The sequence below is a fragment of the Lagopus muta genome, chromosome 11, assembly GCF_023343835.1.
Source record: "Lagopus muta isolate bLagMut1 chromosome 11, bLagMut1 primary, whole genome shotgun sequence".
NCBI lineage: Eukaryota > Metazoa > Chordata > Aves > Galliformes > Phasianidae > Lagopus > Lagopus muta.
In genome coordinates this window covers 13,027,444-13,050,933 of record NC_064443.1, presented here as the reverse complement: position 1 = coordinate 13,050,933, position 23,490 = coordinate 13,027,444, and the positions used below count along the sequence as shown (strand labels likewise).

General features: G+C 42.1%; 1 protein-coding gene across 3 annotated transcripts in view; it reads right to left on the bottom strand.

Moving 5' to 3' along the window:
- Nucleotides 1-3,148: 3,148 nt before the first annotated feature.
- Nucleotides 3,149-23,490, bottom strand: part of PTPRG (protein tyrosine phosphatase receptor type G) — a 377,855-nt gene continuing 357,513 nt past the window's right edge. For 2 of the 3 annotated variants that reach the window (XM_048957891.1, XM_048957892.1), the window contains 14 exons: nucleotides 22,523-22,619; nucleotides 21,052-21,134; nucleotides 20,696-20,830; nucleotides 20,330-20,464; nucleotides 19,722-19,894; nucleotides 18,886-19,021; nucleotides 18,397-18,543; nucleotides 16,463-16,556; nucleotides 15,148-15,224; nucleotides 14,596-14,724; nucleotides 12,830-12,976; nucleotides 11,930-12,072; nucleotides 8,766-8,901; nucleotides 3,149-8,150 (listed from right to left, as the gene is read on the bottom strand). In XM_048957891.1, coding sequence (XP_048813848.1) covers nucleotides 8,004-8,150; nucleotides 8,766-8,901; nucleotides 11,930-12,072; nucleotides 12,830-12,976; nucleotides 14,596-14,724; nucleotides 15,148-15,224; nucleotides 16,463-16,556; nucleotides 18,397-18,543; nucleotides 18,886-19,021; nucleotides 19,722-19,894; nucleotides 20,330-20,464; nucleotides 20,696-20,830; nucleotides 21,052-21,134; nucleotides 22,523-22,619 — 1,779 coding nt within the window. In that variant the 3' untranslated portion in view covers nucleotides 3,149-8,003. The remainder of the gene's footprint in view (nucleotides 8,151-8,765; nucleotides 8,902-11,929; nucleotides 12,073-12,829; nucleotides 12,977-14,595; nucleotides 14,725-15,147; nucleotides 15,225-16,462; nucleotides 16,557-18,396; nucleotides 18,544-18,885; nucleotides 19,022-19,721; nucleotides 19,895-20,329; nucleotides 20,465-20,695; nucleotides 20,831-21,051; nucleotides 21,135-22,522; nucleotides 22,620-23,490) is intronic. The other variant, XM_048957893.1, reaches the window with a different exon arrangement.

The window sequence follows — 23,490 nt, the reverse complement described above, 5'->3', positions numbered from 1 at the left end:
TTGTCTGCTGATGGAACCTGATAAGCACCTTGTTACAAGAAATTGCTCATTTATCTAGTACATGCAGGACACCCCTATTCCATTCCTCTTGTGTACGGAGTAGGAACTGCTTTGCAGAGAAAACAGACAGGCTTTATTCAAGAGATCATTTACTCCCATGCATTGGCTGAGAGTGCTAAAGATCTCATTTTTTCCTGCAATCAAGCTTGTCGACTCTGCCCTTACTTTTCTTTCTCAGCAAGGAAAAAAAGAGGATTGCAGCCTTCCTCTCTTGCAGAACAGGAATACTGCATCTTGGAGCTCTATTGCTGAACCACAGAACCCTCTATGCCACCTGCCAAACTGATATTATTTGAAGTAATCCCCCTCAACTCCATTTTACAAAACTGATGGTGATTGCCATTTTCCCAGGGTTTCCTGTCTTGCTTTGAGGAAAGCACCTCAAAAGATGACAACACACCAACCGTGTCTCTGTCTTTCTCACTGAAGCAAACCATGAAGCCTTTGTCTACGTCCCACAGCCTACCGAATACCCTCTGAGAACTGAGTGTAAGCCCATAGAAGATGGGCTGATCAGAGTTCTTATTTCCAATGATGCAGCTGCTGGCACAAGGACAGTTGTACCAGTGCATGATGGGCAGCACATGGGTAGGGAGGGACCGTGAGTCTGTGTGACACATGGCTGAGAAGTTGCAGCTTCTCTATCAGGATGCAAAAATGCTTTTTGAGAGAACCTACTATATTTCTTGCGGCAGTTTACTTGGTTGTTGCTTTTTTTGTCTTAATGTCTCATTCCTCCACATCTGGTTTACAGGGGATAGCACAAGTGCACACTGCTTTCTGTATGTGCATGATACCTATGAGGAGAAGCTGTACTAAAAGTAGCCATTGTGTGTCTGAAACCTTAGGCTGGATTTCTGTGTGGGAAAAGCTTCAGCATTCTGCTCTCTCCTGGCTGCTGGTGTCATCCCCAGATGGACCAAGATATAACTGAGACCCATAGAGGCTAAATGGTGCAGAAGAACATCTGTGCCTGTGCAGGCAGAGCCTGCTGGCTCTCATCTATCAGCTGGGGCACCCTTCTAGATCATTAAAACAGTAAAAAAGAGCTGGGGGAGGGTCATGCGACATTCCCTTCCATCAAGCCTCAGGCTTCTAGCCAGCAGCGCTATCCTTCCAAGGCAAAACACACATACCTTCTGGCTTTCTTCTGATGTTGACTCAGAATCCCTCTCTTTTGGCAGCTCCTTAGATATAGGAACAAAGTATTTATATTAGATATCGTACAAGAATATCCTGTGGTATGTGACATAAGACCAACAGGATTTGAATTTAGTTGTGACAGAAATTACGAGCCATGCAGGAAGTGCAGCTCACAGACAGTGAAACGTGAAGGACTGAAAACCGCTTCCAGAAGAGACATGGAACTGAAATGCAGAATCTTTTCAGAATTCTAAAACATAACATAAACCAGCAGCAAAGCTGACAACTCCTAAACAAGGATTTCAAGACATAAGGAAGATAACAATTTAGAAAAGAAAAGCGAGCCCAGTGACTGTCACATTAATTGAACACAGTGTCAGGAAGGATTGCTTTGTGAAGTGTTGCTTCTTAAAGCATCACAAAGTCAGAACATCAAAACCAGTGATTGGCAGCAAAGGGAAAACAGAAACCACAAGTGATCAATAAGGCAACTGCTGGCTGGGGCGCTGACATGGCAGAGCACGAGGCCCTGCACGGGGCTCCAAGTGGCCACGTAACAGGACCGGGACTGAACCATTGATCAAAAATATTTTTATTATTGCAAAGGTCTTGAAAGTACACCTTCTGGCATTTGAATCCATTTAATAAAACGCTGCTATTATTTGCGCCTGCTTAGCGTGACTGTTAGCAGCCTCTGGAAGCCTTAAAGGCTAAACTCATTAGCTATTCATTACAGAAGAAGTTGGGATCTCCTGATACCGCCAATTAATTCAGGCATATTGTTAGTAGTGGAAAGTGCTGGTAAATAATATATTTTTTTTTTTGCCCAAGCATTAATGACCTACTTACAGTGTGTTTCCACTGGATGTAGGTCTGCTCCAGCATCGGCACAGGATCCGAGCACTTTTCCAAGGCTTTGCCTTCCCTCCTGCCCATCACTCACCAGGACAGCTCAGGTGCTGGTGGGGGCTGATTTCTGTAACCACCACACATGACCCTTTTTATGTTGTGTTACTGTCAGGTGTTCTCACTGCCCAGCAATGGTTTGCTCATAAGCCTTGCCAGCTGGTTGTGCTTGGTCCTGCGCTGCTCTGGAGCTGCCGTGCCCATCATCACCTGCTGCAGAACAAGAGCCCCAGCACCAAGCAGTTTTCTCACAAGGACAATGATGTAAGTAACACGTGCAGTCAGCACAAAACCACAGGCAGTATGTGGAGCTGTTCATGTTTTTTTACCAAAATTGGGCATTGACAGCACAATGTGCCTGTTTCAATGACAGCTCTTGGCTGTGGTGCAGCAAGTAGGTATGGATTCTAGTACACGCCATGAGGAATACTTGCTGCTCTGTCTCTAGGATTTGAAACATCTGTCCCTCACTGCCGTCCCCAGGTGGGGATGAATGCGTTTCCCTCCTCCTCCACGGCTCCCAGCAGTAGGTGCAGGTGACCCCAGCAAACCAAGTGATGGTGGCTGGGTGGAAGCCCCTGCTCCTGCAGGCAGACATCTGCTGATAGCTTGAACCAGGTCTGAGGAACATCACACCCAGGTATAAAGCTCCAGTTTAGAATAGAGACAATCCCCTTTCCAAAAGGGATCTTGATGTCACAACTGTCTGGGGGAAACAGTCATGGAGAGGAAAGGGAAGCGCTGATAGTCTGAGAGGCAGAAAGCTCTCCGATTGTCGGAGACAATTAAGAGGGCAGAAGCAATCTCCACTGTCAAGTGACTGAGAGACAGTTCCAGGCTGAGTACTCCTTGGAAATTTGAGACCTAATTAAAGCAGGCCTTGGATCTCATCATTCTTCCTGCACACCAGGGACCATGAAATACTGACTTGCGCATCTGCTCTGTATGTGTATTTGATGCAAATAAGAAAGAAGTCTGTAAATACATCAAAATCCATACTTTATTTTATGTATAGCAATACAATTTACATATTAAATAACACTATAATAGAATGATTTGATATAGTTTTAAACATAACAAAAAGAAGATTCTTCAAGTTACAAAAAAACCCCAAACAAAAAAACCAAACCAAACCAAACCAAAAATCTCCCTCAAAATCCTCCCTCCCACCCTGTCCCAAAGCCAAACACCACATTTTTTTTTTTTGTCTGAATGGATCAATGAGACAAACGTATCCAGTGACTGGCTAAGTCTAATTCCTATTGCACACACTGACAATGGAATAAAATAATAAAAAAAAGAATCTAACCTTCACAATCACTGCCCCAAAGAAATGACGGGTGGAAATCTTTTTGGAGTGTGATGATGGTGTCTCACTACCTTGATACACAGAAGGTATGGATTCACATAGCCACCACAGAACTAGGAAGGAGGTGAAACTAGAAAAAAATTAGCTTTATATGAAAATATAAAATTCTATGATTATATACCATAGATACAAAGTTCCCAGAAGATGCTTATCCAAGCAACAAAATATTTACAGTTTTAATGGTTTCGCTATTTAAAAATGAAGGAAAAGAAAATAAGAGTACACGTGAATGCTTGGGTCTTTAGAAACAATGGCTGCTTGCTCATTTCAAATGTTCTAACACAACAAAGAGGTCACTACCCCAAATGTTGGAGAGCTGTGACATTGTATAAAATTGAGTATCTCCTCTTTTGGAGACATGTTTATTCTTAAAACTCAAGACTTTTTTCTTGAAATTAATTATCCTCTGTAGAAAATGCTTCCCTTTGCAAATAGTTAACAAAAACACTAAAAACAGTTTAACAGCTACAACAAAGTAGAGGCCAAATCTCTTCATTACAGTTCCTTCTCTTTCTCTATTCTTGCATTCCTTCTCCTTTGATAAGCAAAGCCAATGTTGTTAAAATTGTTAGAATGGCATCAAAGAGAAGAAAAGCAACGGGGTAACAATAAAAGCTGAATTATGTTTGTCAGAAAAAAGAAGAAAACAGAGAAAAGAGCAGCAATGCAGTGGATTAATAAATAGGCATTTTCCCTTCATATAAAAATTCACTGGCACCATTTGAGCACAAACGTCAGAACACCGGATTTGATACCGAAAAACATGAATTTGAGAAAGACTTAAATCTGTAAGACAACTACTTTTTATTATTATTTCTTAATTAAGTTGGTTTTGTTTTGCTGAGAATTAGTAGTATGTATCTTTGGTAGAATCAATATCTATATTTATAGCTTTTAAATAAAATATATCAGCTTAAAAAAAGGTTAAGAAGAAGGCAGTTGTGCTGTTTCATAAAGAGTCTTCTCCTAGTGTTCCAAGACATCGCTCTGGGTTCAAGCAATTCAAGCAGTCAGAAATTGGAAAAACAACTGAAGCAAAGCAGATCCTGTCAATGATTCCACTAACCTTGAACAGACCCACGGTGCAGAAGACTGCACACAGGAAGGAGGACAAAGGTTTGGGATGTTTTTATCCCGTTCCTAAATTCATATTTGGGAACAGACACTGTGAAACAGTAAGGACAAATGCTGCGTTAAAGCGGAAGCTCTTCCCACCTTGGTCTTGCTGAAGAGCCAGCACTGCAGCCTGCACACCTGGGCAGTCCCACTGCCTCCCCCACACCTTCCTAGCAGAGCTGGGATCACCACGTACAGGAGCACCACTGGTTTTAGATGTTGTGATGACACTTTCCCTCTTGGAAAGCTTGGCTATAATGATGGGCTCAACTCACAGCTGTTTATGCCTTTCACATGGTCTGCAGGTGCACAGCCATGCAAGACACAAAGGAGTAATATTTTACAGATGTAGACACGCATGCACGCGCGCGTTGCGGCTGCTGAGGATCACATCTTACAGCACAGGGACAGACCTGGGCTCCCCTAACTTGCAGGCATGCACAATGGGAACTTTTGCTGCTTGAAAAGCATCCCAACTGAATGCCAAGTAGGGGTTACATTGTGCGGGCTGGCATTGCATAGTGATGGCCAGACAGGCACGTGAGAGCATCCTAGTAGAGCTCCATGCCTGTGAATGCTTGCTTGGTCCTTCTGCCAGCCTCCTCTAGTCCCATGGGAAGAGGTGCACGTCCATGGAAGAGAGCACAGCTGCATCTGCTTGCAGCAGAATGGGTTTGGCTCTTATGTGCTCCTAATCCCAACCTTCTTCCACTTCAAGCCTAATGCATCACTACCTTCTATTGACTATCTGACTGTTAACACAGTTCTTAACATACAACTTAAGCCCCCTTAAGAAAAAAATCTATGGAGAAGTCATATAGCATCACTGTAAATTATTTCCCCGTGGACTAAGCCCCAAGTACTGCAGGTGTGGGAAAACGCCAATGCAAACACACGGATTTCCAAAGCATCTACCAAAGTTCAACCCCACAGCCTTCTTTCACTGATTTTTGAAGCCTGTGTGAAGAGATTAAACCAAGGATATTCAGGCAGTGCGTCACGAACCACAGTTACCTTCCATCATGAAAAGTATTCAGCTAAGGGTACTGCACAAATGCAACTCTCCTGATGCCTTCAGTAATCTCTGCATCATTCTGCTCTGTCAGGCTTTGAATTCCTTCCTTCTCCCTACAGCTCTCCCTGGGTACTTGAACATTCAAGGCTGAACTGATCAAAACCATCCCCAGGGCTGGGATCACTCCGGGGTGTGGGGGTTCAGCAGCCACATCTCCAGCCTCCAGCCTGAGCTCCTACCATGCAGCACTGCCTCGCTCTGGTGCTGGCACATCCCAGGGCAAAGGGGAAGCAAACTACAATGCAATGCATCCTTTTGAAAAGTTTTGCACAGTTTTTATTTGGACTAGCTGGTGCTGGACATGGGATTTCCTCAAGGAAACCGTGGATGTATCACACTGTTCAGCATTAGCAGTTATGTGGAGCACTTGTACTGAGGGATTCCACAAACTGGTGAAAAAAGGGTAACCATGCAAAAGGTTGCTGGTGAACTCTTAAATATTTTGGTGTGGGAATTAATCAAGTCTATCCATAGAAGGAAGTCTTTCTGTTAAAAATAAAAGGCCAGATGTTAGCACATACCAGTCTGTACAGCTCTCTGCTCCCAGTGGGGCTGCATCACTCTGTACCTCAAGAGGTTCCAAACTCACAGACCTACTCTCCATAGAAATGTCACTTTCAGCTTCCTTCTGCAAGGAACATCTACGGAACCTTCCCCTTAGCTAACCTTCCTCTTTGCCCTCCCCTCCAACACAAGAAGAGGATTTTGCCTTGCCATGTGTCTGTTCTAGCAGGCCCCAGCTGGCAGAAAGTTTTACACTGAAAAGAAAAATACACTGCAATATTTTTGACAAGTCCCAGAAATACAATGCATGCTCTGTGCAGTTGGAATCGAAAAGAAATTAACGCCATATGTAAAGATGGTGCCTGTGATTGTATACCAAACATCAGGATGCTTGAAACAACATATTTCGCTCTCAAGGCAGATTCCATAACCCCTCTCTGTTCGGCAGAGCTATGAAGGAAATGATCAGCTTTATCTCTGCAGAATTAAGTATGTGCTTACTTCTTCTGTTAAATAAAGATGAACGGAGTTGAATCACAATGAAATGCAAAAGAAAAGGGAGCCAATGAGAATGTATACTTAGATGCTCCAAACAACAATTCAAATGATTTATATAATCTGGGAAAAACCAGTTCATTGGTGTGGGAGGGAAAACACAATAAACTAGGGTTGTGCTAAAGAATTAGTCTGGCAAAAAAAAGAGGGAGAATGTAACTTTATAGGTAGTTTTTTTTATTAGTTTGCTTCACCAGTAAATATGGATCAGTACTTTATGTTTTAGCACTAAAGTATGAAAATTACACACCTGTAAAAATGGCATCTAACAGTTATGAAATTAAGAAACGCCTGTCATCATGTAACATACCATTAGGTGTGAGGTCATATTCAAGAAATAGTAAGGAAATTAATGTGTTTAAAATATTGAATAGCTTAGTAATGTAAAATATTGCTACCTTCAATATATCTGAAAACAGGTCTGACCGGGGGCTGTAGGAGATTTCTTACTGCATCGGCTTTGATGAAAATCAAACCAAAATATTTTCCCATCGCAGGGCTGGCTAAAAGCAAAAACTGACATTTTTCTGCATAAATGGAGAAATTTGAGATTGTAAAATCAAAACCTGTCACTGCGTCCCACACATGAATTGCATCTAATTCATAATTATATTGTAGGTGATTTTCTATTCCATGTGAAGCAAGTCTTAGGTCTGTAAGCGTACAAAACAGTAACGTGAAACAATACAGAAATAATTGTTTCTGCTCCACAAGGCCATTACACCTTCACTGTAGCTAATAATCACCTGCCACATTTTGTCAAGAAGGATGAACGCTGCTCATCCACTCCACTGGAATGCAGAATACCGTTACCAAAGCTGTGACATGATAATTAAAATAATAAATATGGAATGAAGGGGTACAGTATCTGTTGTAGAAAGAATCCATCTGGCCTAGCATTCAAGATTGAAAATTCAAGGGTCACTGTAGTTTAGCAAAACTTCACTGCATTTAAACAAAACAGAAAAAGCATGTTTGTTGTCATGGAATGTCACATCAGGGCTTGTTTTGTATTAGAAGATTATAGGCAGTAACACTGATCATATAGTGCAAACTAGATAAAATTGTGTTTCACTGTGTGAAATAAACAGAGGTGCAAATGCTCAGTAGGATACCATTAAGACATAAAATGGCAAAAAATAAATATCAAAACTTTTATCAGTGTAAAAAAGTAATTGGGTTATTGTATAACCTAGAGTCTGGCAAAAAAGGCCTCAAAAAAGTTCGCTCAGTCTTCAGAAGTTCTACAAATTAAGTGCCTTTTCAGGTTTCCAATTAGACAAGAGACTCCATGCTTTCTGCGGGATCCGATTCATCACTGGCCATCACAGCACCGTTTTTGTCCAGTGTCATGGGACCATTTCCATTCTCCTTAGTGCTGACCAAGCTCAGCATTGCCTTGTAAAGAAACTGGTACTGCTCCTGGAAAAGAAAGACAAGTTACCTCAATGCCTTCATTGCATGCAGGTGAGCGGCATTTTAAGGAAGGTGATGGATATTTGTTACTAGAAGCATACATACATCACAGAAAAATACTTTGAGAGTGAGTGCGTGTGTTAATCCAGCTTAACATTATCAGCCCAACATCCTAATTGTGAGCATTTTATATTATTGCTGATCTGCTGCCCACTGAAGAGAAGTCTTTCTGTTGACATTATAAGGAAACTGCAGGAGAAACAGAATAATGCAAAAACACCACTGTGTCATTACTAATTTCCCAGCAAGAAGGACATTTGTCCAGTTGCCCTGTTTTCCTCTTTATTCCACCAGCATGTTGATTTTAAACAGTAATGTACAATTGATGCCCATTATATGATTTCATATGATGAATTCAGTGCATCGTTTCATTGATAATTGTTCCACATTCAGCTATTTCAAATACATAACCGTGTTAAATCAGTGGTGGGCTTCAATTCAAGAGAAGGCAGCAGAAGCTGTGGGGTTTGGTAATGCACACAACGTGTGTTTCAGTTCATGCTTGTGGTCTCAGATGAAAATCTCATAAACTTTCCATTTATATTCTATTTAGGGACTTACGATGTCTGTAAATACTCCGGGCCGCATAAGATTTATCATCTTTGCCACCTGGAAAACATCAACAGCATTTTCATTCTCCAGCTGCTGGGACAGAGTGGTAAGGGCACATAGCGTTCCCGCTGACACAGCTCCATACCTGAAAAACCACAGCAATGGGATAAGATACTCAGAAACACACCTGGGCACCCTGACACGGAGCCACGAACATGTTGACATGGACTTCATTTGATTACTGTAGTTCAACTTCATGTCTAGCAGATGATTGCTTTATACTGGGTTATTTTTGGTCATTTCAACAACAACAACAAAAAAGAAAAGTGATGGCACCCCATTCATCTCAGGATATCTGCACTACTCAGTATGAAGAACTGTATCAGCAGAAGGATGTGAGCCTTTTAAGCATACCCAGCTTGCAGGGTGTAACAGTGAAATCAGTTCTCACCTGCCACATGTACTGAAAGCATCCGCATTACAGCTGAGCGTATTTTAAGTACCTCAGTGGGAGCTCAAGCAAAACATAAATGATTAAAAGAAATGAGACCTGTCTGTTCCTCTGCATCTGATAATGAAATACAACTAACACGGATACAAGGTGCTCACAAGTAAGTGGGGCAGCACCTCGCAGTCTTCCTAAGGTCTGATTCCCAAGCGGAACGCAACACTCCCGAGTTGGGCACCCAAGAGACACGGTAAGTTGAGCTGGGCTGTCACTTAGGAAGAACCTGAGCGATGCCTGTTTGTCAGGGGAAGGACTGTGTGTCCTCGACATAACTGGCCACACAGAAATCTTACTGCTGCTAAATCTGCGGTATGCTAGAGTCACACGTGCCTTTGTGGAGCAGGGGACAAAGGATCCTAAGCAGCAGGAGCCCATAATTGCTTCTGAGGAGCTGCAGCTGAACTCTGCTCTCTCATTACTCAGGAGATTGAAACTCTGTCCCAGTTTTGTGACTTTGAGGAAGTCGGTATCTAAACACCCTGACCTGCAAAGGGGGACGTTGGTGCTGACTTACTCCATAAGCTGTTTGGAGAACTGTACATAAAAACTTAAATAATCAGCGAGAGCTGCAATGCCATCTGGTACAATAAGATTACCAGTAGGATTTTTTTACAGCACTCCTGTGGAAATCGAGACATATGCTGACTTAATTTCATATGATTTTTGGAAACTCAATTTGCCTAGGAATTGGAAACAGAAATCAGATCACAATAGACCTGCTATATTTGATGAAAAATCTATGGAAGAAGCAGGGCACCTGCAGGAACACTGGGCACAGGGGCCTTTGTGCGTGCCATGGGTGGAACACAACAAAATGCCTCTTGGGCCTAACGGCCTCATTTCCACTGGGGTTCATTGCCACCACCTCCCAGCAAGCCGAATGCTCAATGCTCTGAAAGTTATGCAACTTTCAGACTTCATGTAGTTGCTTGCACATGGGCAGTTATATTTAACGTTCTTGGCAGCAGTCTCCAGTTGGAATTTTAGAACTACTTTGAAATGTTGTTATCAAGTTCATCCCACCGTGTACTTCCTAAATACCACGTGCATTTAGCATCTGAAAATTCATATATTTGGAATTAATCCGCAGTTGTAATTATTAGTGGATTATGTGATATAGTAGCTGCATGTAGTAAAGGGAAATTTTCATTTTCAGCTACATTTGCTTTGGCTCCAGTGAAAAGCAGGATCCAAATTATGTATTAGGCATAAAAATAAAATCATTGAATATGACAAATAAACCAAAAAAGCAATTTACGGAAAGAATGACTCAGCACTGCTAGAAATGAGATTCTGATTTTTTTCTTTAGGTCTAATATGAATACCCAAATCAATAATGGTTCTAATTTTGTAAAACATAATCTTAAGTACTGCAAGAGCAGCAAAACCTCACTTCAAACTACCCAAAGCATGAATATTAAAACTAGCCTGGAATTAATAAGTGCCAGCAAAAGCCAGCAGAGCTCACACCATGCGGCAGCAAGGCAGGAAACGGTGGGAGGAAAACTACTTCCTTCAGCCCAAGGCACCATTTGCAGGAACCTTTTGGGAAGAACTCTGATATGAAGGGAGAGCTCTTGCAGCAGCAGCAGGTCGGAGCACGCAACCACACAAAGCTGATCCCAACACTGGAATGGCAGAGTGCACCAGTAACACTGTTACACAAAAGGCAAAGATTTCTAAGACTTCCACTAACTCTGTCTTGTAGCAATGGCAAAAGGGCTGACAGACCGCAGGGCAGGGGCCTGAGGGCTAGCAGTCATTTACACTGCCTTGGTGTCCGCTCAAAGGAGAACCCAAGCGGTGTCAGAAATTGGGCTGCCTTGGGATTTTAATGGCAGAGTGACTCCTGAAAGCACTCTGCCCACCACGAAACAGCTTCTTCCAAAGACAGTCCTGTTAGACTCCGGCTCTGGCTTCACAGCAACAGTATTTTGCAGCTCCATAATGAATGCAAATCAATAATATGCAACGCAGTATTTAGCATCTTTTATAACTGGGCATTCAAGCATAGCTGGCAAGACAATGCCTACCATTGCACTACAAAAGAGACAAGTGTTGGGACATGCTGGCCCTGTGTTAACGGGCTCCCTCCCACTTGGCACCATATGGCCCCTCGGGATGTTTTGGGAAAGAAGAAAGAAGGCAAAGAAAATTGCTCTCAGAAAACTTTAAAATCCTTGTGGCAAGATACTGCTGCTCATCCCGAGACACAGCCAAGCTGAGCCTGTTCTGTGTCTTACCTGCATGTTAAACCCGAGTTGTCAGACATGAGCTCAGGTCTGCTTTGAAATTGGTTTCCATAAGCCTCTACTGCGCACAAGGACTTTATCTGAACCTGGGCTCCGCTGGGTTCTGAAACCTGCTGTAGAATTTGTCTGGGACGCTTCTATGTACAGAAGTGTGCAAACTGCATACAAAGCAAACACAGCCTCGCTTTCTAAGTCCACCCAAGACAACAGCCAACACAAAAATTACAACAAACAAAATGTATTTGGCCTCAGTGCCAACTTAAACCTAATTCCTGGAAATGTAAATACCCTGATCCTGCTCCTTAGACACAAAACCCCATCCATTCCATGCAAGAACAGACATCAATCCTAACAAGTACTCTTCAGTAACTCTGCATATTGTTCACATAAATGAGAGAAAAGAGATGGCATACTCATCATGAACTATGGTGGGGCCATCCCTCGTTAAGGCCTCTTCCTTAATTACATTGATAAGTTCAAAGGTACTGCTTATGGGAGCATCTGGGTTTGGCCATTTAGGACACTGAAAGTGGCGGACTTCCAGAACGTAGTCATCCTGAAATGAAAAGATCAGCCCCAGCATTAGCTACCTCAGTTTCACATTTACCCACTCCACGATGAAAGAAGAAAGAGCCTCTACACACTGAGAAGGAATCTTCTTCCAAACTGTGTATATAAGAAGAGAGAAGATACATAACTGTAGCATCTCTGTACTGCTGAATATCCTAAAATAATGCAATTTTAATTGATAAAGACTTTGTTCTTTATTTCATGGCTTCCCTCTGAGTTCACAGGTCAAAATTCAAACAAGAGAAAACCAGCCAAGGAATTTACATTTAAAAGGGTTTGCCAAACCAATGTTGTGCAGCAAAATCTAGCTGCAATTCTGAAACCAAACTAGAGGCAGACTTTTAACTCAAAATAAATGTACTTGATAAATAATCCCCAGTAATTAATGCCCCACACAATTACACTGTGAATTTTATACACAGAAACAGGACCTTGGTGTACTTTACAAAGAATAATTCAATCTACTTTTGTAATTACTGAATGACAAATGATGTTTTCACTTTTGAATGTGTCAAACACTAAATACTACAGCCTCGCTAGCTAAAGGGATCCACCTGGAAGTGGAAGATGTGGGAGGGAGGAGTCAATGAGAACAACTTTCCCCTGTGAGCAACAGGCATGCACGTGCATTTACAAGTACGCAGCTTTCAATACTGCTAGTGAACTTTTCTTCTGCCCTATTTAAATGACATGACTAGCATTTTGGAGAAAAGCCAAGACCCAAAATTGGAGGTTTATTTTACCTGGGTAGCTTCAAGGATAAAGTCATGGATGATAATTTGCTCTTCGTTAGAGAGGCACAGTCTGTCTTTGCTGATAAGGGTCACAGTAAAGGCCTCACAGTTCATAGATTCCTCACGACTTGGCCAGTACACAAACTCATCTTCTGCCTGGAAGAAAGGAAAAACACTACTGCAGACTTTCAGATACCTTGTGTGCAACTGAAAAATCCAGCAGATCAAAAAACTGGTTTGATACATAGAGATGATAAAGAGCTGACATTTAAAAGGTATTTTTGTCTAAAACCAACTCACTATTAGTCTACTAGAAGTCATTAAGTTTGCCAGGCCCCTCTTTTGTGAGTCCAAACAGGTAACACTTGCTTTTTAATTGGTTTCATGGGGAAATGGTTCTCTTACCTCGCTTCCACTTAACCTTTGTGTTATATTACCTCCTGCCTACACAGTTTTTCATAAAAGTTAGACACTTGTTTAGAAAAAAACTCACTGACCTTTACAATTAATTGCTTACTATTTTGAATTTGTACCTATTGTGGTTTAAGCCAAAACTCAAGGATGTCAGTGGAAGGTCTTTGGATCAGATCTAGGTGGAAGACAGACAGATACTTCATGTAGGGGTAGAATTTTTAAGGGTAGGGGAAAATACTGTCTTGGTCCCATCCCACCCCTTCCTGGCAGCCAATGTCACAAGCCAAACAATGAACCAAAGCACAGACACTACTGCCCTGTAGACAGCCTCTGCTCTGGGCTCACCAAAGATGAAAGCTGGCACCAGGCGTCCTTGTAAGCAATACAGCTGAGTCCAGTGCTCTGCAGAGCCAGTCTACAGACTTTTAAAGACAAGATCAACCTCTTCATTTCTACCTGACACTCTCTGTTTCATTAGTACTTTCTGATTCAATCACATTTCACTGAATGCTCTTTGCCCTGCAGTTGCACTGCACATGGGAAGCATATACAATGCTGCCTCTTCAGTTTAATGATATCACATTTAGTATTGAGTATAATATTTATACTGCTGCCTCTCATGACTGCTATTTTTTGGCTGTAACAGAGGTGGTTTCTCTACCATTCTCAGCTACAATTGTCTGTTCACCTCAGTGATGCATGTATGAAAAAAACCAAACCTTTTAATTCTTAATTATTTGCAGTGTCCTCTTGAGACATGTTAGTAAACGTGGAAGTACTGATTAGCACTTCACTTGTGTCACCTGTTTCTCTCTCTTTGTCTCACAAATTAACATACACATTCACTTTTGCTGACATTAAAATAACTTCTATAACCTTTCATAGCCTTAAGTCCTCATGGCCTTAGACTCCTGGAAACAAGCAACTTTTCTCATGTCTTTGCTTTGTATTTTTGCTCTTCTCAAAGTCCTTGCCCTACTTTTTTGTAACAAGCTTAGGACAAAGTTTGAGGAGGTGACTTGCAAACTGGCGTTGCTTTCAATGGAAAGTAGCTACAGCACGCAATGAAGTGACCCAGGGGAGGCTCAAGTTGGATATGAAGAAAAATGTCTTCTTATAAAGAGTACTGAACAGGCTGCCCAGGGAGCTGGGAAGTCACCATCCCTGGAGGTGCTCAAGAAGGTGGCAGATGCTGCACTTAGTGACGTGGTTTAATGGGCACAGTGGTGATGGGCTGATGGTTGGACTTGATGATCTTAGTGGTCTTTTCAAACCTTAATGATTCTGTGATTCTACAACCCTGGTGGCCAGCTGAGCTAAGTCACTGCTCTATGACACAGGGAAGGAGGTGCTTCACTCACCAGGCTCTGGTTGTCTGGCAGCATGACGATGATCTGTGCATTGTGATCCCAGATCATTCTCCAGAAATCTTTAGTTGTATGTGGCAGCGGATGTTGGGTTATGATGAACTCGTTACTCCTGTAGTAGCCCTTTTCCAGCAAAACAAACCACAATTACTTATTGCCTTCAATACTTCTGAAGCATTAATTTTATCTGTGGGGACACATGATGACCCTATTTCATTTTATTCCACAACATTTTTGCACAAACTGTAATTTCTGTAGCGCCATTTCCAGCAAAGTCCCTGTTGTTTTCACTTATTCTAAATCCCAGTATTTATTTGACTGTATCTCAGGAAAATACACATTCCATCTGAATGCATCTAGTATTTAATTTTCTTAAGCAACAATCTTTAATAAAACACAGTTAATAGCTTTACATTACGGGGAAGGTGTTAAAATCTCATTCGTTAATACACAGCCATTACATACAGAATTAAGACAATTACAGGCATCTGGTATTTAGCACCTCAGAATTGATTTTACTTTGTAATTAGGTGTTGGCTTCCTCACCATGATATAAGAGGCATTAATGTAATCAGTTCCCTTCATTCCAGGCAGTGGTACCAAGCCCACTCTAGCACGCTCAGCTATAAGACAAAGATAAAAGAATATCAGAGTCTGGTCATGGCCCATTGCAGAAAGCAGGAATTTCTCAGACGTTAACAAACCAAACACTGCAGCTCCCATCTCCTGCAGGAGCAGGCCTGCACTTAACCGTGTTAAAGCACTGCCTGCTAACACAAAATATAAAAGAGAACGTTGCACAATATTCCCACAAGGACAAAGTAATTTTAGGAATCAAATTTTACTATAGCAAAGATTTTCACAGCAGGCTGAATTACCGAATAACAGTATATGCAGTGATAACAGGGGATTTCAGGTAATTTTTGACTGTAGCATTCTATTTGTTTCTAGCAGCACAAAAACCCAGGTGACTGATTTTGCTTTCCCCACCTCTCCATAGCACAGCCACCACTCATTCCTCCCATCCGGAAGGTGAGATAACCTTCTCAGTTAAAACCCTTCCATCAAGGGCAAAAACCCAGAAGCAAGTAAATGTTCTCCAGCAGGTCTGCACTGCTCTGTGTTTGAGGGTTGGGTTCAACAACATCCTGAACCCAACTGACAGGCTCCTACTGCCAAACTGAAATCACTGCAGCGACATGACACAATCTGTGAGGTCATACAGTCTATTTCAGTCCATTCACCTTTGTTTATAATGTATATCCTGGCAATTTCTCTTTTTGTTACCAAACTTCATAACAAAACCTGTGCCCATATAGCAGTGCACTACTTTGAGCACTGCTTACCCTGTATGCCCTGTGCTCTGGGCAACGTGATGGGAATGACATCATGACTATGCTTGGTCTTAGCAAGTTCATGCTGCCAGGCAGCTGTGCACAGATTCCATATTAACGACTGTGAAACTGTGGCCCTCAAACCTGAGGAAGGCTTGCACACAGAAAACAAATGTACTACAAAGTACATCATGAAAACACTTGTGCCAATCACTCTGGGAGATCTCACCTGAGCTGAGAGCTGCATCAAAGTAATTATCACAGTATTCCATAGGTTTATCCTCCACCTAATTATTCAAATTCTTAAGCACTTCACATTAACATTTCACTTGGACAGTATATCTAACTGACACCATAACTATTTTCTTTCATTCCATTTCAGAGTAATTTTGCAAAAGCAAGACAGCTTGGTCTATACAGATCACACTTGTTCTTCCTTGTGGCTACGCCTTTTCATGCATAACACAGGAAGTGTTCACTGCAAGAAGTTATGCTAGGCAGTGATCAAACCGAAGGTGAGATCTTACATGGCACGACTGATGAGTTCCTGTTCTTCTCTTTGTTGCAGTCTTTCTGAGCACTGAAGCATTCCACATATTTTGCATTACACTGTGTAACCAGCTGAAAGAGAATAAAGTAGTAAGTCAGTCCTCACAGCACTCTACCTGAAGAGAGGTGGTTTCTTTGCCAACTCCCGGGAAGAAGCATCAGTACAAGAATACATCGTGTTGTTAAACTTGTTTAAAGTACTCAAGATGCCAATGGAAATCATCTTTTCATACAATTTGTTTAATGGCTAAAAAGATCTCTACAGCTCTTAGCTTTGAAGCATCCTGAAAATGAAGTTCCATCAAAATGCATTTTTACAGAACAGTACGTTTAGTTATCTTTGAGAATATATTTCAAAGACTTGCAGATCCGTTCAGTTGGAAGCAAGTCTCGAGGAACAAAAGCTAGCAAAATAAAACTATGGAAAAAAAAAAACCAACCACACAAACTTTCATGTTTTCTTTCAAAATGAAAGCAAGATAATTCCTCCAGAATACCTTTTTTTTCTGCCAGGCCTTTTGGGAACTTAGCACACCAGCAGCAGAGATTTGAGGCTAAGAGTTGTGTTATCTGCTCTGCTAAATTCATTCCAGGCACAATGAAAAGTCAGAGAGGCAGATTTGTCCTTGAATATTCCCTCAGCGTATGGGGGACTCTCCCAGAGCAAGAAGGGTGAAGGTGGCTTTTCCATCTCTTGCACCAGCAACTCATTACTCAGGGTAATTTTACTCTCAGTCGGTTGTAGGTGAACTTCTGCACCAAGGCATGAGCACGAGTTATTTTCTGCCAGCTCTAAAGCAGCAGCAGAAATCAGGGAGAAATTTAATAATCACTGCTTTCTTAGTCCCAGTTTCAAACCCATTCTAATCACGACAGCACTTCACTCATCTACGTACTGGCATTGTTACACTGGAAGTTCCAGAGTTTCTAAACACTTGTGCAGCTCCAGCAGAGTAAGTAAGTATTTTGGAAAATGGCACCTCCAATTTGCAAATTTTGCCATAAGTCATAAGAAAACATCTTCATCCTTATAACTTGATATTTTTTATAGCAGTGGAATAATTCTTTTCTAATAAAGTGTCTTTCTCTCCTGCGTGTGTGTGCACACTTCTGTGCTTGTTTCTTTGATGTAGTAATTATGCACCTGGAATGTCTTTCTTGATTGAGAGTACTGACATTTCTACAAGTGCATTCTGAGACCACCTTGTTCATTTTTTGAATAGCTTTTCACCTGTTAAAATTTAACAGCTTCAGTTCCTTATGTGGTCATTAAACTGAGTTTAGGTGTGAGAACTGACATCACGTATGATGATATGAAATGCAGTCCCACAAAAAAAATGATAAATGCATTCAAAAAACGCAATCAGAAAATTGTAGGTTTCATATAGATCCAAGCAAATAATTTTACTTTGGCCACGATGAATGCAGCTATAATACAGTAGGGAAAAGCAGCAGGCACAGCTATTAGCAATGGAAAGGCATGTTGTGTTTCTTGATGTTAAAACATTTTAAATTATTTATCTACATCATGGAAATAGTGAGTTGCACTAAGAACCTCATCTCATTTCTTTCTCCATATATATATGCACAAGAATCACTGTTTTGAGTAAGACCTCCAGCCAAATTACCCACAGGCCCAGGAACACTCAGCTCCTTCAAAATGAGGAGACTATCAGCAGCACGCTTCAAAGCAATGCTCGTGTTCCTCTTTGCACCTTTGACTTCAAGAGCATTAGTGCTGATTCCCAGAAGCATGGCTGACTTGTTGCGCCCTGAACTTCCCAAGATGCTCTGCTGTGCTAATCAAGTGTTCTGGTTAGGTTCATTATCTATGACAACAAACAGGGAAGGCATGCCAAGCAACACAAAGTGGAGAAATTAGGTCCCTCTGGATGGGAGTGATAAGCCTTACCTTGAATTGTTTTTCTAATCGTGTCTTCCCTCCTATGCCAGGTATGAGGATGCTGTTAACATAACTATGCAGCTGGTTTGCAGATACTTCAGTCTCCTTCCCAAGGATGGCTTCCAACAAGGCATCATGAATAAAAATGTACTGCTCCTAGATAAACAAAGCATGTCAGGTAAGCACTTGGAATAAACTAAATGGCTGGCTTTAACTGAGGGGTAGAGCACCGAAGGAGGGTATGCAAAATAACCCACACATGCAAATATGGCCAAATAAAAAAAAACAACCACTCGCAAGTGTTAACACACACAGCTCTGAAAAAGTCATAAGCAAAATCTGAAGTTTCTGGTCTAGAAAAAGAGAGGCATTTCAGTGCAACAAATATCTGGTGATATATTCAATACTTACAGGGATGTAACTGAAAAATCTATTTGCTCTTTGACTGCAACATAAAAATGAATATGGCCATACACTGAGCCCCACTGCAATCTTTACCTCTGTCTGGACGAGGTAGTTGCGCTGTGTCCTGATATGTTTGAGGAAACCCAGGACATTAACTGTGCTTTTGTCTTTTATCTGTTGCAGCATACTGTCAATCACAATGTAGGTTCCAGTTCTGCCAACACCAGCACTATGAAAAACGTAAGAGAAACCCATGTAATACAGCCAAGCCACACTAAACACAACAGCAGAACAGAACTAAACAAATGCACCTATTCCTAGACTTTCAGTTCACTGCTAGCCTCAATCATGAAAATTCCTGAACAAAATACTTCAGTTTTCTAGGAACTTTCTGGTTGCCAGTGGAGGTGATCCTGCCCTCCCCGTGTGCTGAATGGGCAGGAAATCAGGCTTCAGAACCAGGAATTGCACAGCCTCATCAGTGCAATGCTCAGCAGCTCAGCATCATGCTGCTAATGCAACTAGGATTTTTTGATTAGAGCACGCTTCAAATGTAGGCTAAGCCAACTCACGTCTCCCTGCATCCATAGGGCAGCACTGCTGTCTTAATAATGTACAGTGCTTGCCTTCACAGGCATTTAAAAGAGCACACACTGCAAAATAGGTATATTGACCATCAAGCATTTGATCACATCTATTTAGATCAGATATCATGGGGCAATTTTTCACTGAGAGGTTGATGAGGTGCTTGAACAGGCTGCCCAGAGAGCTATGCATGCCCCATCCCTGGAAGTGGAGTCCAGGCTGGAAGGGGCCCTGTACAGCCTGAGCTGGTGGCTGGCGACCAGCCCACAGCATCAGGTTGGAATTCAATGATCTCTGAGGCCCTTCCAACCCAAGCCATTCTATGATTCTGTGATTCTTCATACCTGCAGTGCACAACCACTGGTCCCATGTCCGGGGTTCTGGCTGCAGATGATCTCCTAACGAAGGTCAGCACAGGAAGGGCATACTCTGGCACACCCATGTCAGGCCACTGAGTGTAGTGATACTGAATAACCGTTCTCTCATTCTGGCGCCCTTTTGGGTTTCCTTTCTGACCCTGCATGCAAATTGTAAGCAGAAAGAAGAGAAAGATCAGGAAAGAGAAGCAAAGAATCCTTCAGTTTTACTTCAATTCCTCCATTCGGTCCTATTAGCTTGCCCAGATGAAAATGTGTCGGACTATGACAAAAAGAATCTCCTGCAGCTCTGCTTTTGTTTGGTGGAGACACAGTGCAAGGAGAAGACGTAGGAAAAGACATAGTGCAAGGAAAAGACAGCAGCAGCTCTGATACCAAGGTGGTAACAAACTCGAGAGAAAGAAATACAGGTTAAACCTATCACCAGGTTCCTTGTAATCCTGTTTTTGCTTACTCATTTCCCATCCACTGCTGCTTCAAGTTGCCTACGCAACAGCTGAATTTTGCTCCCGTGCGGCTTGCATCCCGCACAAGCTAGAAGGCATCTGGATGAGAACAGTGAAGGCTTCACCCACCTTTTTCATCTTTGTGTTCCTGACCGTGAAGCGGCGCACAGTGTAGCAGGCATGAATGTTTGTGCTCTTCAGCGTGACTATTATGTTGCCATACTCCTCGCTATTCTCTGACGGCCAGTACTGATCGCATTTTCTCTGAACAAAGACACAGTTGGATGGGTTGGCTGAAGGTTTGAGCTGTTTCTTTGTATTTGTGGTTAGAGCTTTTTTAAAAAGTAAAATCATGGCTAGCTATGTAACCCTCAGTTATTTAGGTACATTTTAGACATCAGCATGTATCATCCCAGACCATTTAAAACAAATTCTGCCCACGTGATTTGGAGAGATGGTAAGGAGTATTTGCTAACAAACTAGAAAATCTCTTACTCTTCCTTTTTCAACAAGGTTTGTGATCATGACAATGATTCCAGTATTTTGTTCCCAAATCATCCTCCAGAAATCTTCAAAGGTAGACTTTAAAGGTCCCTGGGTAGCAATGTAGGCTTTTGCTTTGTTGTAACCCTTCAAAGAAAACCATAATGCCAAGTGAGATGAAAGCAGTATCATGGCAGAGAAATTAATAATTTAAAGGTAACAAAGAAAGGTGCCTTTTTCATTCAGAATAGCGAGGAATTTGTAGCAAAACTCTTACGTGAAGCTGGAAAACATGAACATTTCACGAGTAGCAATGCTTCCTCATTGGGGAAGGATTTAGAGAAGAAAAAATAATTCAAATAACTTACATCAACATAATTAGCATTAATGTAGTCACTGTGCTTAGAATCTTTTCCTGGTAAAGGCCTCAGCTTCACCCTACTGTGATCATCTGCAGGACAAAGAACAGAACAAGAAGCATTAAGGAAATATGATGCAGAATTGCAAGTAAACATCCTAATTCCCATGTATTGGAGTAGCTCTTATTAATACCTTGAAGCAACTGGCTTTGGATTGAAGTGGAATGTGACTGTTCTCGGCCATCTGATCATGGCAGCAGTCCCTCAGCTCTGCTGGCTCAAGGAGCAGAGCAAATGTCCCCACTCCTTCACCACCCTCAACACACCGAGAAGACAGACTTTGGATCACGCTGTTGCACTCTTTAGCTCTTGTTCTTCTTGCACTCCAACACCTGGCTTCTTGCTTAAATCAGAAAAAAAATGGCAGCCCTTCTGCTTTTGAGCAGCAGTGTGAGGCTGGGAGGTGCTTCCAACACATGCAGAAATGAGACATAGGCTAACTTCAAGAAGGAAACATCTGGCTTTATTTGCCTTCCAACATATGAATGGAGAAAGAGGTTCCTCCTGGTGCCATCTGTAGTACTGAAGTTCCTGCTTCAGTTCTCTAAGGGTGCTTCTCTCAGTGCTTAGAGGGACCAGACACCTCTGTCTAAAATCACAGCTGGGACAATTGCACAGGATCTCCTTGCACAAGGACACGCAGTGAGAGTGCTACTGGTGCTCAGCCTGTACCTCGACTGGTTCTAAGCATGGGATACACCCATTTAATCCCTATGCCATGAAAAACATTCAAGATTTACTGCAACATTTATAAACATAGGAACTTAATGTCGTTGCTCTCCGTTTTCATTCCTAAACCACAGTAACTGCTGCATCTGCCATTTGTTCCACATCAGAGAAAAGTTACTGCATTTACACTCCAGCCCTGTACAAATCTGCACTCTAGAGCTGTGTCCAGATTTGCAGTTCTCAGAGGAATACAGGCAAAGCCAGCACTGTGCTACAAAGATCACCGCTTGTCCAAGTCATACGCACAGTTGAAGCAGGTTGAAATACAGCAGATGTACTCTGTAAGATTTAGCATCTTTGGGAATACAAAGGAATCCCAGGGATCATCAGTAAAACTCGCTGCTCCACCATGCACTTCCCTTAGGCCAGTTTTCAGATGTTTGCAACCAGAAGAGCTCTGATCATCAATTTATCCCAGTTATTCCTCCACAAAGTTTCATAGTAAACTGATAACTTCTAAATCTACACTTGGACCATCAAACTGCAAAATACTTTAAAACAAAAGCTGGAGTGAAATTGTAGCCTCAGAGAAGCAAGAATGTCCACGGCCTTTAGAAGGAAAATGCCCTCCCAGCTGCAATTCCACATATTTATTAGTTGTTGTGGAACAATATAACTTCAGACCACACAGACACATTGTGAGAGTGCCTTTCCTGGCTGATTAAATATGCTTGCAGTTGTGCTTACTTACACGCTAGGATGTTGATATATCTGTTCTTGTGCTTGTTGTCAGGGTGGTTGGAGTGCTCTGCAGTGATGTTCATGTCGGCCGTACAGCGCTGCACTTCCTAGGCATAAAATTATTCAAACAGAAAATGTGTCAGCACGAAGAATGAAGTTTTATCTCCTTCTGCAACAGCTCACAGAAACCATGTTTAAAGTACCAATATCTTACTCGCTGAATTAAACACAGTCATTCAGTATTGTCCTGTAGGACATGGTCTGCTTAAACTAAGAAGGCATTCGCTGCTCCCTGATGCCCTTCTCTCCACAGACCTGTGACAGATGCAGTCCGGGCACTGCAATAGTCTACTGTGCCCCTCTGACCAGCAGTCCATCCATCTTCTGGACTGCATCTCCTGATGCCCCACTCTCTCCCCTCTTCAGAAGACAGAGTGCTTTCAAAGGCAGGAACGGCCCCAGTGTAGGCTACGAAATTAAACATCAAAACCATTTCAACAGAAGACTTTTGACTGCAGGACAACTTATTTGCTTATAACCTCTCCAAACAGGATTTCTGACATTTCAGTTTGGCATTGACCTTTTGCTAGTTCTCTGAAGAGATGCCTTTTATAAAGTATAAATAAAATAGATTGCTGAAGGTAGCAGCTAGTGCTTTAAATACCACTGCTTGGACAGTGATTAACAGCCAACAATACAGTGAAAAAGATAAAAGGTTGTATCCACGTATATATTCTGGAGCTACGTCTATTCAGTCATTTACAAAGCAGGACGCGTTTGGGCTTGCAAAGTGCTCATGAAGCTAGAAATGCAGACAGCAGCCTAGTTAGGTCAGATACCTAATTCCAATTGACTTTTCAGCTCTTCACCTGATCCTTCCTCACCTCACTGAAGAGCAGAACGCAGAGCTACTGAAATGGGGCAGTGCACCATCGGTTCTTTGCCCTTTCAGAAGAGCAGCTATTTCCCTCAGCCAGG